Source organism: Symphalangus syndactylus, chromosome 6 (assembly GCF_028878055.3).
Source record: "Symphalangus syndactylus isolate Jambi chromosome 6, NHGRI_mSymSyn1-v2.1_pri, whole genome shotgun sequence".
Classification (NCBI taxonomy): Eukaryota; Metazoa; Chordata; class Mammalia; order Primates; family Hylobatidae; genus Symphalangus; species Symphalangus syndactylus.
In genome coordinates, this window is record NC_072428.2 from 57,076,815 (window position 1) to 57,092,265 (window position 15,451).

Sequence of the window (15,451 nt, forward strand, 5' to 3'; positions counted from 1 at the left end):
TAATTTAGTTTGTTGTTGCATGACAATGACCCTAAAAACAATGCATTTGTCAGGTTACTCTGGGGAATTGTCTTTGCTCACCTAGCAATGGCCATGGAACAGAGTAAGACACTCTTTTTATGCATGACAGGCTCTGTTTTAGGGTGAGAAAAGGTATATTTGGAGGAAGACAGTGTATAAACTTGGCCTCCATCGAGTTCTTCCATCTACTGGCTCTCAGGTAGAGTGGAAAGAATATAGAGTTTCCACTAGTCAAATCCATGTTTGAATCTTAATTTGTCATTTCCTAGCTGTATGACCTCCAGCAAGTTTGAGCTTCTGTGAGCCTTGGGTTCCTCATCTTTAAAATGAGAATGCGATATTGTGAGAATTAGTGAAGATGTATGGAAAGGATTTAGTGTGCGGTACTCAATAAATGGTGCCTATAACCTATTCTTACTGTTGTTTAGCTGTATCCCTTCGTTGAATGATAGGTTGAAATATGATGTTGTTATTATTTTAGTTGAGTTGTGCTGCTTGGATGGCAATGACTAGTGAGTTGATTTATAGAAAAGAACGTTACCTTGATTGTTCCCTAGTGGCCACATTGGAAATTGCTAAGGTTAGGGGAAAATTATCCACCCATATCATTGGTGCTGCTATTAGTATTAAAAGGGAATACAAGTAAGTGCCTGTTGTCCGACTCCTGCCATGAGTGAAAATTATTTTCATTTTTTCTCAGTATAATTTTAAACTTTATTTCTTTGTAACTGTGTTTTTCTCCGTCGGCAATGTCACCTGTAGACAAGCTGTTAAATACTTGGGAAAAATCTATTTAAGTGATAATTTTTAGGAAAGGTTATTAATGCCTTTTAATCTGTGGACCTAATACCTAGTACTGGCCTCTGACTTCTGATCACATGAAAATGTTAAAATTGGCCTGCAATAAAAATAATTTTTTTGTATGCCTGGACAGTTTTGGTGAAAGTTAACAGGAAACTTTTTTATCGTTCCTTCAGTAGTGGTTTGCTATTCCTACACAAGTACCACGTCAACCCCAACCTCTACCCCTGTTCCAAGTGGCAGCATAGCAACGGTTAAGTCTCCAAGACCTGCCAGTCCTGCCTCCAATGTAGTTGTCTTGCCAAGTGGAAGTACTGTTTATGTCAAAAGTAAGTGATACTCTCAGTGTTATCAGGGCCGTCTTGGCTAAATGCTGCAGTCTAGGCTCTGATTAGACCTGCCTTCCTGGATTAAATCATTGGTCCACTAGCTGTTAGTAGGTTAGTTTTTGAAGATTTTAAAGGATTCCTTTCTTTACATATGACTAGGTATATATTGCTTTTTTAGTCAGTTCTGGGGTTTGAGAAGTGACTTCATTTTCGTTCTCTGTGGGTAATCTGCCTTTGAACTGTGCTATCCTTAAGAATTCACTTTTTTGATTGTCATGAAATAGAAATGTTGTGAATAGAAACTGAAGGAATGTGCTTATGTAATTTATTCAATATTTCTCCTATAATCGTTGTAGTATTTTCTTAGATTATTTTATATAATGTATTATCCAGCTGTTATATTCAGTGAAACATTCTAGAGAGCCTATGTTTATTTCTAATTGACTGTAATTTTTGAAGTTTCTTTTGTTTGTAGTTTTTAATTCCTTGATTCTACCCTATGAAACAGTTTGGTGTCCTGTTCATTTTTTTTTCATTTTTTTGCTTTTAATTTCTGTTAAGACAATGTTGCTTTATATATATATTTTTTAATTTATAAAGAAAAGGGGCCAGGCACGGTGGCTCACGCCTGTAATCCTAGCACTTTGGGAGGCCGAGGCGGTGAATCATCTGAGGTCAGGAGTTTAAGACCAGCCTGGCCAACCTGGCGAAACCCCATCTCTACTAAAAATACAACAACAACAACAAATTAGCTGGGCGTGGTGACACATGCCTATAGTCCCAGCTACTCGGGAGGCTGAGACAGGAAAATTGCTTGAACCCGGGAGGCAGAGGTTGCAGTGAGCTGAGCTTGCGCCACTGCACTCCACCCTGGGCGACAGAGCAAGACTCTGTCTCAAAAAAAAAGAAAAGTGGTTGATTTGGCTCACGATTCTGCTGGTTGGAAAGTCCAAGTTTGGGTGAGGATCTTATGCTGCTTCAACTCATGACAGAAAGTGGAAAGAGAGCAGGTGTATGCAGAGAGATCCCATGGTGAGAGAGGAAGTGAGAGACAGAAACTGAGGAAGCCAGAATCTTTTTAAATTTTATTTTTTGCTTTGTTTTTCCTATCAACTGGAGGTGATTAATATTTGATTTTCATTTTTCTCAATATAGTTATAAACTTGATTTCTTTGTAACTTAGAGGTAAAGTTTGCTGTTTTAGACAGGAACAATTCTAGGTCTTTGTCGGCCCTGTTTAAGAGTTAAAAAATTGAAGGTGTAGGGGTTATATTTTATTACTAATTTCATGAATCATGCTATATAATTGTTTATGTCTGCTCTGCAGAGATTTTCTATGTTAAGTTGCTATGTTTCATGTTTCTCACTTGATTTTTAAAAAGTCTACAAAAACAGTTGAGGCTTTAGTTCATAAAGAAAAAATGCAGAATCTAGGACTATTAATTAAATTTGTGTCTGATTTCTGTGGATTTAGCCAAGGTGGTCTTTTAAAATAACTGTAAAGACCTACTTTTTGATCATTTTTAAAACACTAGGCTGGAGCCGGGCTCAGTGGCTCACGCCTGTAATCCCAGCATTTTGGGAGGCTGAGGTGGGTGGATCAGTTAAGGTCAGGTGTTTGAGACCAACCTGGCCAACATGGTGAAACTCTGTCTCTACTAAAAATACAAAAACTAGTCAAGTGTGGTGGTGGGCGCCTGTAATCCCAGCTATTTGGGAGGCTGAGACAGGAGAATCACTTGAACCTGGGAGGCAGAGGTTGCAGTGAGCTGAGATTGTGCCTGGGCAACAGAGTGAGCCTCCATCTTAAAAGAAAAGAAAAGAAAAGAAAAGAAAAAAGAAAACACTAGGCCAGGCATGGTGGCTCATGCCTGTAATTCCAGCACTTTGGGAGGCCGAGGCGAGCAGATCACCTGAGGTCAGGAGTTTGAGACCAGCCTTGCAAACACGGTGAAACCTCGTCTCTACTAAAAATACACAAAAATTAGCCAGGTGTGGTGGCGGGCGCGTGTAATCCAGCTACTTAGGATGCTGAGGCAGGAGAATGACTTGAATCTGGGAGACAGAGGTTGTGGTGGGCCAAGATCGCGCCACCGCACTCCAGCCTAGGCAACAGTGTGAGACTCCGTCTCATAAATAAATAAATAAATAAATAAGTAAAATACTGAAAGTGCATCTCAAACATGAAGAAACTATTTCACATAATATGTAGTTTTAAGTAACAGGAAGATTATTGCTTTATGCTCAGAAGTCATACCAACAACATTAGTTTGGGATATAATTGTTTATTTACCTAACTTTGTATGTGCAAGGCACTATACTGGGGAAACAAACCAATAAGACTTAGTCATTACCCTCTGGGAGCCCTTTACTAATGGGAGATATGTAGACAATCACATTGCCATCTGGTAAGTGGTACAGCTTAGGAGAGAGGTGGATTAGCTTTGCTTAGAGGAATAAGGGAAAGCTTCACTAAGGAGATGGCTTGTAGGATGATGATTGCAGAATGATGAAGAGGTCATTGATGGTAGGTGGTGTTCCCCAAGGAACAATGTATATGGATACTCAGAGATGGATAGAATGTGGTTAAGGTGGCTTTGGGGAATGGTGAGCAGTTCAGAATCCCAAGATTATAGGGGTACATGGGGTTGGATGTAACAGGTATTGTGTTCTTGGAAAGATATGGAGTCTTGAATGATATGGTAATGATTTTGTGCCTCATCTTGTAGGGAGATAAAAACTACTAAAGGATTTTAGGCAGTGCATACACGTGATTAGATGTGAAATTTTGCAACCCGTAGTAGGATTGAGGGTAGATAGAAGTGGACAGACTGGAAGCATGGACATCTTTTAGGTGATTGTTGCTAAGATACTGGCAGGAGATAAGAAGGCCTGACATGGCCATAGGTTTAAAGAAAGGAGGGAAGGCCAGGCACGGTGGCTCACACCTGTAATCCCAGCACTTTGGGAGGCCAAGGCGGGAGGATCACCTGAGGTCAGGAGTTCAAGACCAGCCTGGGCCAACATGGTGAAACCCTGTCTCTGCTGAAAATATAAAAATTAGCTGACTGTGGTGGCGGGCATATGTAATCCCAGCTACTTGGGAGGCTGAGGCAGGAGAATCGCTTGAACCTGGGAGGCAGAGGTTGCAGTGAGCTAAGATCACACCACTACACTCCAGCCTGGGTGACAGAGTGAGACTTTTTCTTAAAAGAAAGGAGGGAAGGCATTCAGAGACCACTTCTCTGAGGGAGGATTGATAGAACTTATTGGCTAATGGTGTAAGACAGAGAGAGGACAAGGATGATATAAAGATTTTAAAAATAAAGTGTAAAATGCAAGATTTGTTTGGTATACATATAGCAGTATTGTCATTGCCCTTCAGGTGTAAGCTGTTCAGATGAAGATGAAAAACCCAGAAAACGAAGGCGAACAAACTCTTCCAGCTCCTCTCCTGTTGTTCTAAAGGAAGTTCCAAAGGCCGTTGTTCCAGTCTCAAAGACGATCACTGTGCCTGTGAGTGGTAGTCCCAAGATGAGCAACATCATGCAGAGCATTGCCAACTCCTTACCACCCCACATGTCTCCTGTGAAAATAACCTTCACTAAACCGTCAACACAGACAACAAACACAACAACACAGAAGGTATGTGGTGGAGGGAGTCTCTGCCTGCCAATTGTTTCTTTCAGACAGTATGATTCAGATTTAATAAACATGCACTGAGTGCTTACTATGTGCTTGGCATTATGCTGGGGATGTTCACATCTTTTACTTTGTTTAATTCTCCAGATAAGGCTTTGGGATAGGTATTATTATTTCAGTTTTGCAGATGAGGCTTTGCGATGTTAAATGACTTGCCTAATATGACACAGTTAGCCGAATCTCTTCTAAGAATTGTGCTCTATTTTATAGTTGTAATCCTATTTGGAAAAAATTTAAAATAGAAAAAAAATTTTAACCTATATTGTGTGACCTTCCCTGTAGCAACTCAGATTTTAATTTGCCAAAGTAGTAAAGTTGTCAAGTGTTTCATAGAAGAAAGGAAGGATATAATTAAGTGAGTAACTTCTATTATCTTTTTTTTGAATTCTTTGTATGCTGTTATTAATTCATTCCTAAACTCTAAATATGTTGAAGTCATTAGTATTTTGTCAGTTTCATGTTTTTAGACCCCTCTGTCTTCCCACACTGATCTGGATGGACCATAATGGCTCTCTAGGCTTGTTGCACACCTATATTTCTGGGATCTCTCTTTAACCATCATTCTGATCTTCTTTGTTAGTTTCTTTGCTCATTTTGCTAGAGCATATCCTCTAGTAGCTACCTGGTGTATGGGTGGATGGAAAGTAAATTTTTGGGGACCTTGCATGGGAGACTGCAAAGTTCTTTATTCTACCTTCCCACTTTTTTTATGGTTTAACTAGGAAAAGTATTCTAGTTTGGAAGTCATTTTCCCTGTGAATTTTTGAAGGTGTTGTTGTTCTGTTGGCTTCCGGCTTCCATTATTGATTTTGGGAAGTCTAGTACCATTCTAATTTCAGATACTGTTTTTCTCTTTACAAACTTTCAGTAACTTTCAGAATTCTGAAATTTCAAGGTAATGTTCCTTGGCGTGGGTCTTTATTTCATCCATTAGGTTGTATACTCAGTGGGCCCTTTTATTCTGAATATTTATGTCCTTCAATTCTGATACATTTCTTGAGTTATTTATTTGATTTGTCTCTGTTTTCTCTTTTTGGATCACCTGTTATTTGCCTATTGAGCTGCCTGGATTGATCCATTTATCTTTCTTATTTCCATTTTCCATTTGTTTGCATTGTTTTCCTACTCTAATATAATGGAAAAAGCCTGTATTTTGGAATTGGGCTTCTTGGATTCAGATCCCAGCTTTTGCCACATACTAGCTGCGTGACTGTGGGAAAACTAAGCTCTCTATCCGAGTTTTCTCATCTATAAAACAGAGAAAACAATGTATTTATTTTATAGGATTTTTGGGTGTAAATACATGAAATAATATATGAAAAATTGTTACAGCCTTGCACGTAGTAAATGTTCAGTATTTTTATTTTCTTTATCATTTAATTTTATTTTTCATTACGTTTATAGAGTTTTTCATTTTTGCTCTCATACTTTAAATTTCTAGTAACTCTTTTTCTCTCAAAGTTCCTTTAAAACAAAAAGCATCCTACTCTTTCATAGAAGCATTGTATTCTCTTACCTAATGAGATTCATGACAATTTTTTAAATGTTTTCTTCTTTCATGTTCTCTCTGTAAGTTCCTTTTATCTATTTGTTTTGATCTCTTTTATTTAGTTTTCTTAAGTGTCTGGCTGTCTGCTTACGAATGAAAATAGGCACGAAAAAGGTGACAGAAAACTGTGTGTATGGGTGGGACGTGCTGACTGGTGACTTTCATCGTAAATTGACCTAGCTGGACTATTTTGTTCAGGAACATCCATTACCCCTTTACCTCCACCATTTGTCACTGTCTTTAGGGCTTTTGTTTGGACTGGTAGGATTGTTCAGAAATATCCCAGTCTCCTGCCTTGAGTAATATAACCCTGGGTGGCGGTGTTTTGTTTGGGGGTTAAATAGAGGGAAAGGGCTGGGTGGGCTCACCATTCAAGATATATATACTTCACGTATCTCCTCTGTTTTTAGCATAGTACCTGGCCCCCCAGATGTGCCTGATGTCATTAGATTTCTTTGTCAATCTCCCTCATGACAGTAAATTCTTAGCCTTCCCTTAGGATGGGGGAGAATAGCTAGGGATCTAAATGGTTCTGAAACAGATTTTGAACTAATTTTCCTCTCTTTAGTTGCATGTTTATCCCCACTTCAGAAGTATCTGGTGTTCTCAATTCCTGAGTCTTTCTGGGGCTCACAAATGCACGTTGCCTTATTTTTTGTTACTGTTTACTGCCTTAGGTTTTTACTTTCTTAGATATGCTTAATCCATTCTTATTTGTCTGTTTTTCAGTTTCCAAACTTTATAGCTGTTGTCTCCTTTTTGTTTTGACCTTACAGGTTTATGTGCCTTTTCCCTTTTAAAAAAAAATCCCTTCATGCTGTTTTAGAGGGATTTTGGGGAAGGAGTGGAGGTAAATTCTGTGTTCAGTGTATGGTCTTTCAACCTTTGAATCTTTACTCCTGTGATAACTTCCCCTTAAAGAACCTCCTCGAGTTTCCTGCAAAAATGTCATTATATAATATATTAAAAATTATCATTATTACTAACTAGAAGTGATAATGAGCTGATCTGTGGGATGTAATTCTATTTTCATTCTGAAGATGAGAGATTATGGTGTGGTATTAGAATCAAACAAAAACTTCGAGAGTCAAGAGTCCTGGGTTAGAACCCTAGCTCTTCTAGTATGACCTAAATAAATTAGTCTTTCTAAATCTGTTCACTCATTTATGAGATGAGAATGATGTCATCTTAGGACATTATTGCAAGGATTAAATTGAGATTGGATATTTAAAGAGCAACATAAGGTATGTATTCAACAATTGTTAGTTCCTTCCCTTGCAGGCATTTTATGGAATGTAGAGTTTTGTTTATTTACACTGTTGATTAATGAGCTGTTCCAAATAAATGAATTCATCAGTTCACTGAAGCATATCCCTTCATATATAGAAATTAACTATTTTTGATGACTTCTTAAGTTTTATACTGAGGATAATTTTTACATTTTTATTTGATGACTCCAAGATAATCTTTCTCAATGTCACTTTTTATATGCTATTATAGTTATTGCTTTCTAAGCTGGCCCTATATTAGGTGGCATCAGTCTGCTGTGCCCTGAATTTTTAAGTCTACTTACTGTAATGCTTTTACTGCCTTTGTTGCTGGATCTTATTTTCTCAGTAATTCTTCTCTCTTACCCGTTTCTTGTCTAGTCTTCTAATTTAGTATTTGAGAAATAGTAAAGCAAAGCTGTAGCTAAAAGAGTACCTACCTCCCATCCGTATCCTTCTATTCCTGTACTCTGTTTTATTGTTATTCATTATACTTATAACTAGTTGATATTATATTACAAAGTTGTTTATCTTCTATTTCTCCCAGGGACTATAAGCTGCTAAGGGTAGAGACTTGTCTTATTCTTCAATGTATTCCCTAGTATTTAGAATAGTACCTGGCATGTAGTAAGTGCTAATTAATATTTGTTGAATGAGTAAATTAATTAATGAACGAATAGATGTATCTGGTTCCAATACTGGCTTAGCTACCTCCCTTGAGCCTGTTTCTTTATAAAATAAAGATGATCATAGGCCGGGTGTGGTGGCTCACACCTGTAATCCCAGCACTTTGGGGGGCTGAGGCAGGTGGATCACCTGAGGGTAGGGGTTCTGAGACCAGCCTGATTAACATGCAGAAACTCTGTCCCTACTAAAAATACAAAATTAGCTGGGTGTGGTGGCACATGCTACTCGGGAGGCTGAGGCAGGAGAATCGCTTGAACCTGGGAGACAGAGGTTGCAGTGAGCCGAGATTGTGCCATTGCACTCCAGCGTGGGCAACAGGAGCTAAACTCCGTCTCAAAAAAAAAAAAACTTAACATAATACATACAGTGAGTGCTCAGTAAATGTCACCTAACACTATTAACTTTTCAGTCTTCTTTGGTAGACTTAGCTAAAAATACGTGTAGTAGATGAAGACTCAGTGAAGTTTGTGAACTTTTTTTAAGTTCATTGACTTTATCATATATTTATTTTTATTTTTTTCTTCTGAATTTTCAATTGAGAATGGATAGTTGAGGTTTTCAGACTTGTGACGTTTAAAAGAGGGCATATTTATCTCCCGAGTTATATATGAGCCATACCATGAGAGTTCAGGTTCAGAACCTTAGATTTGGCTTACTATGGTTAAAAAAACAAATGTTTAAAATAAATTAAATTAAAAATAAGACTCATTCATTCCACAAATATTTATTGAGCACCTACTATGTTCCAGATGTAAAACTGTGCTCTTTTACTTCTTGTGTACTCAATGCCGTTAACTTTTATTATTTTGTGGACAAGCTGATACGGGTAGGACTAAAAAATGTTCTTGGAGTTTTATGTTTTTCTTTTGCTTGGGTAATTGGATTTTTCTGAAATCTATCCAAGGCTGTTGCCATTATTGCATTCAGTTTGGATTTGTCACAAATCCTGTATAAGGCAACTTAGGAATTATTGTAGGTGAAGTGATTTTTATATTAAGTATAATTATTTATGAATTTGTGAACTTTATTCAAATTCAAATAGGTAATATATTTTCAGGGTAGACACATTTCCACCTGTGTTAATGTGGTGCCTTCATTTTAAATATAACATTGATGCAGCACTTATATATCAGAGCAGCAGAATTTAGCTTTATGCCTTCATGTGCTTGATTGATATTTTTCATTTTGTCCTTAGGGTGCAAGTCCCAGCACTCTTAAGGAGTTTTTGTGAGTGCTAGAAGGTCAGTAATTTGAATTATGGCCTGAATAAACACTGTTTGGTTCACTTGGTTTTAAACTCCTATACTTCCCCCTGTTGTAATGAGTAACTTTAAAGTACAAGTAGGTTTCCTCCAAGGTGGATCTCTAATGAAGGATAACTTCTTTTCAGATCAGAAATCATCTTGCAGGCTGAAATCTCAAAATAGATTTTATCATTTGTATCTGTAACCTAAAATATGCTCTTAAAGACTCTAGATTCATTTTGCTGAGGTTTTGTCTTAATGTTAAAGCCTACATGTGTACTCTAATTCTGAAATTGCAAATATTTGGTACAAGTGTGAAAGCTTCCCTTGCCCTTGCCCATGACAGACATTGCTAATTAACTGTGGCATACTTTCCTGCTAAGCCTTGCTGAATTCTTATCTGGGCCTCAGAGTCCTTTTAAGCATTGTGCTCCAGGAAGCTACTACAATTAGTTCAGAACTGGCAAAAGTGAACCCTAATTGCCATTACTAGTCTAATGGTTTGGCTGTGGCAGCAGCTGTGAATTCTTTGGATTCTCAGAGGTATCAGAATTTGGGAAAAAAAATAAGAAAAGTTTTAAGTGAAACAAAGTATATTGAAATACATTTTCAGATTGATTTGATGTATAATGCCTTTACTGATACCCTTTTCACATTTATTAAGTAGTAGTAATAAGCTGCTAATAAGTACCATTTGTTGACTGCCAAATATTGACAACCTGCTATGTGCCTAGCACTATGTCAGATGCTTAACATCATTATATCGTTTAATCCTTGTAATGGCTTTGCAAGGTAGGTATTATTATCCCCATTTTATAGATGAAAATTGGAGCCCAGAGATTCCAACATGTCTAGGGGCCTGCCATTTTTAAGTGGCAGAGGCAGGATCTAAGTGCAGGTTCATTTAAGCTTGTGGTCTTTTTGCCATATTGGTCTACTTCTCAGTTTGTATCATGGTTGATTGTTGTTTTCTAATAATGCTATATAGGTGTTTGGTGATCAAGTCTATCTATAAATATGGGGGTGACTCTATATAGGTGTTTGCTGATCTTATGTATCTTTCTTGATGCCTCAAATAATTAACTAACAAACTCCTTAAAGTAATGGACAAGTACCTATATCTTGTAATTCTCTGTAACACTGGATAAGTACTTATATCTGGTAATTCTCTGTAACACTCAACATATATAATAACAATGTTATGGTCAGAGCTTCTTTGAGATGTAGGTCCTGAGTACAGATATATTCAGTAAATTTTGACTGACTAACTTCTGGCCTTCTTTAGAAGTGATATAAAAATGAAAAAGAATTTTCCCTTAAATTCTTTAGATTTTTCAAAACAGTTTTTCTTTTCTCGATAGGTACAAATAATTTCATTTAAAGAAGAAGGAGATAATCTGCTCTGTTTTGGGTTTTACTATACCACGCCAGAATAAAAATGTGATACTACAGACTTCTAAATAATGTTTGTGTTCTCATTTGTAAAATGGGGATAATAATAGTACACATATCATAGAATTGTTGGGAGACTTAAATAAGCCAATACATATTAGCCCTAGGAGCTATTCTTGATTCTGTTCTTTTCCTTATCCCTGCCATTTCCATTCATCAACAAATCCTATTCTCTCTACTTTTCAAAATAATCTGACTCTGATCACTTCTCTTTGTTTCTGCTATGAACACTCCAGTGCAGGCAGCCTCTATCATTTTTTGCTTGGTCTGATGCAATAGTTTAACTGGTCTCACTGCTTCCCCTCTTGCCTGTTATCATATAGCAGCTAGAGCGATCTTTTAAAATATACATCAAATTTTGTTTTTCTTCCTACTTAAAATCTTCCTGTGGCTTTCTATTATACTTAGTATAAAAATCTAAATTCTGCATTTGATGTAGCCTCTGCTTACTTTTCCAACTCCTCTTTGCCCTATGTGCTTTTTGCTACACTACTTTCTTTTCTGTTTTTAAATTTATCAAGCTACTTCTGACTGTAGGTCCTTTCCTTCATACTATTCTCTCTGTCTGGAATGATTTGTCACTAAATCATCTACAGTTTTCTAGTTATACTGGCAAAACCTTGACATCTCTTTCCTGCCTCTCTTTTTCTCCATTCTTCGTATCAACATACAAGCAAATCCTGTTGGCTTTACCTTTGCAGTGTATTCAGAATCTGTTCACTTTTTACCTCTTCCACCACAAATACTTTGGTTACCATCATCCCTGCCTGGTTTATTACAGGAGCTTCTTAATTTGTCTCCCTGTTTCAAACTTCATTGCCCTACTGTACTTTTTACCTAACAGGTAGAGTAATGATTTTTTTTTAAATGGACTTTATTTTTTAAAACAGTTTTAGGTTTACAGAAAAATTGAGAAGATAGTACAGAGAGTTCTCATATACTCTGCACCCAGTTTTCTCATTCTTTTTGTTTTTTACCAACTTCCTGAGAAGTCTCCTTTATTCTGAACATTTTACATTGGTGTGATACATTGTTACAGCTAATGAACAGTATTAATGCATTAATGTTAATTAAGTCCATGGTTTATTCATATTTCCTTGGTTTTTACCTATTATCTTTTTCTGTTCCAGGATACCATATTATATTTAGTTGTTATTTCTCCTTAGGCTCCTCCTGATTCCTCTTTACTGTGCAAGTTTCTCAGACTTTCCTTTTTTTGATGACCTTGACAGTTTTGAGGAGTACTGGTCAAGTATCTTGTAGATACCCCAACTGTTAGAATTTGTCTGATGTTCTTCTCATGATTAGACTACGATTATGGGTTTTTGGACAGAAGACCTCAGAGAGAAAGTACCTTTTTCGTCACATCATATAAAGGGTATATACTGTCAACATGCTCTTACATGGTTTAGTCCTTCATTACTTCTCTGCGGTTGTGTACTACTAATTTGTACCCTATACATTTCTATCCCATTCACTAGATCTTTGAAGTTTGTTGAACATACCAAGCTTGCTTCTGCTTTAGGGCCTTTGTATTTACTGCTCCCTGTGCTGATGGATGGTCTTCTGGGTAGCACCATGGTTCATATCCCTACTTCCTTCTGGTTTCTGCTCATATGTCACCTTACTGAGAGGTCTTTATTGAATATATTACTTAAAAAATCATACAGTGCTCCCATCATTCTTTATTCTCCTACCATACTTTTTTGTCTCTTCCATTTGTCTCTGCGTGACATATACTTACTTTTCTGTTTATTTCTCTCCCACTACTAAAATGTAAGCTACTTGAAGGTATCAACTTTGTTTCTTTTGTTCATTCTTCTATTCTCCAGCGTCTAGAACCATGCCTGGCACATAGTAGGTGCTCAATAAATATTTATAAATGAATGAATGTTTAAATTACTTTCTAGAAAGAATGTGCCAATTTATACTCCCTAAGTAGTATGCTGAAATGTCTACTTTCCTGTATCTTATACAGCATTGATGTTATCTTTTAAAATATTTGATTTGTAAAATTGTTGCTTTTAAATGCATTTTGATGATCACTAGTAAAGGAAAACTTTAATATATTTTTAGTTGTATATTCCCTGTTGAATTGCTTCTTCGTTTTTCATAAGCTATTTTTAAATTGTATATAACTAACTGTGAGTCTAGATACATTAGTAGTTTAGTGGGTACATAAAAATAACTTATTTTTTATTCCTTAGGTTATTATAGTCACCACATCACCAAGCTCAACCTTCGTGCCCAACATTCTCTCCAAATCCCATAACTATGCAGCAGTCACTAAGCTTGTACCAACATCAGTCATTGCTTCTACAACCCAGAAGCCGCCAGTTGTTATAACTGCTTCACAGTCCTCTCTGGTCAGTAATAGCAGCAGTGGCAGCAGCAGTTCTACACCATCACCTATTCCTAATACAGTTGCAGTAACAGCTGTGGTGTCCTCTACACCATCTGTGGTCATGTCAACAGTAGCACAAGGTGAGTGCTGTTTCACAATTTAATTCTGTCACAGTTGCTATATGGAATTTTGAAGAAAACTTGGTGGGTGTGTTTCTCTGCTTTGGGTGTGAAGGTCCCTACTGTTAGACCCAAGATCATCACCCCATGTACCCCAGTTTGAGAATGTCAAGATGGTAGGTGATTGCATTTTCTTATATTAATATGCTTGCCCCAAGTTGTTTTGCACAGTACCTAATTACCTGGGCTGCTAACATTCACAAAATGTAGGTTAAATCTTGTCACTATAAATTTCAAAGGGCTGTACAAATATCTTTAATATAATGAAATTTTTAAATGAGAAATTTGAAATTATATTACCATAGGTTCTTCAGAGGAAACACCAAGTGCACATCCTCTTCAAAGTAAATGATAAGAGGTAGGAGGAAGAAGATGGTTTCAAGGATATGCCATTTGCTTTTTCTTCAGTCTCCTACGTTTTTCTTTTCTTTTTTTTTTTTTTTTTTCCTCGTTGAGACAAGGTCTCACTCTGTCACCCAGGCTAGAGTGCAGTGGAGCAATCTTGGCTCACTGCAGCCTCCACCTCCCGGGCTTAAGTGATCCTCCCACCTCAGCCTCCTGAGTAGCTGGGACCACAGGCACACACCACCATACCCGGCTATTTTTTTGTATTTTTGGTAGAGACGGGGTCTTGCCATGTTGCCCAGGCTGGTCTGGAACTCCTGAGTTCAGACAATCCACCCGCCTCAGCCTCCTGAAGTGCTGGTATTACAGGCACAAGCCACTGTGCTCCACTAGTCTCCTAAATTTTTCTGTATGGATAGATGATGGAAATATTAACTGAAGAGAAACTGAGACCTGAACTCAAGGGCAATTGCTGCTTAATAGCAGAGTAAGCCGGGCACAGTGGCTCACGCCTGTAATCCCAGCACTTTGGGAAGCGGAGGCGGGTGGATCACTTGAGGTCAGGAGTTCAAGACCAGCCTGGCCAACATGGTGAAACCTTGTCTCTACTAAACAAATACAGAAATTAGCCGGGCATGGTAGTGCACACCTGTAATCCCAGCTACTCGGGAGGCTGAGGCAGGAGAATCGTTTGAACCCGGGAGGTGGAGATTCTAGTGAGCTGAGATTGCACTACTGTGCTCCAGCCCTGGTGACAGAGTGAGATCCTGTCTCAAAAAAAAAAAAAAAAAAAAAAAAGCAAAGGAAAGGAAATGTGGAAATCTCAGTTCCATTTTAGCTTAGTTTCTTAATACCTTTGTCCTCCTCCCATATGAAAGACAAGACAAATAGCATATCGTCAGAAATTTCCTTTTTTAAGTGTTTGTAGGTCTTAAGAGAGTTGATTAGAGGGAAGCATATATTATATAGAATTCATACCCATATTTATAGTTTGTCAAAGGGAGCTTGGAAGCAATATAGAAGAGTACTTGGTATTAGTTTTCATTGAGTTTTATGTGAATAATATATAACTCAAGACAGATTGGGCTTGGAAATATTCTAGTTTATGAACTAGGAGTGAATGCAAGCACTCAAGTAGGAAAACAGTGTCTTGATTGCTTTAATGATGTATTGTGTGTTTTATGTAACTGTTAGCAAGGAAGAGATTACATAGATATAGATGCAGTCAGTATTTCTTCACTCTGCAGCTGTTATAGTAGGATATGGGAGCATCTGTCATTATTTTCTAGTTCTAATACCCATTTAATGTCTCAATCAATGACAACAAGTAGCAGTCTTCAAATTTCCTTTTATGTCACCTTAAGTAATTTGAAAAAAATTCCAACATTTCTATTTATACAGCAGTGAATGAGAATATAGTCCTGTTAAATACAGAAATATATAATTTTTGAGTTACAGTCTCCCTCTGTTGCCCAGGCTAGAGTGCAGTGGCGTGATCTTGGCTCACCACAACCTCCGCCTCCTGGGTTC

The 15,451-nt window shown here is 37.4% G+C and overlaps 1 protein-coding gene across 28 annotated transcripts in view; it reads left to right on the top strand.

The window, feature by feature from the left end:
* The window catches only part of EMSY (EMSY transcriptional repressor, BRCA2 interacting), a 110,429-nt gene that overhangs the window by 15,224 nt on the left and 79,754 nt on the right, over window positions 1–15,451 (top strand). For 15 of the 28 annotated variants that reach the window (XM_055282988.2, XM_055282994.2, XM_055282998.2 and 12 more), the window contains 3 exons: window positions 999–1,151; window positions 4,537–4,796; window positions 13,261–13,537. In XM_055282988.2, the coding sequence (XP_055138963.1) occupies window positions 999–1,151; window positions 4,537–4,796; window positions 13,261–13,537 (690 nt within the window). The remainder of the gene's footprint in view (window positions 1–998; window positions 1,152–4,536; window positions 4,797–13,260; window positions 13,538–15,451) is intronic. The other 13 variants (XM_055282995.2, XM_055282997.2, XM_063641334.1 and 10 more) reach the window with 2 other exon arrangements.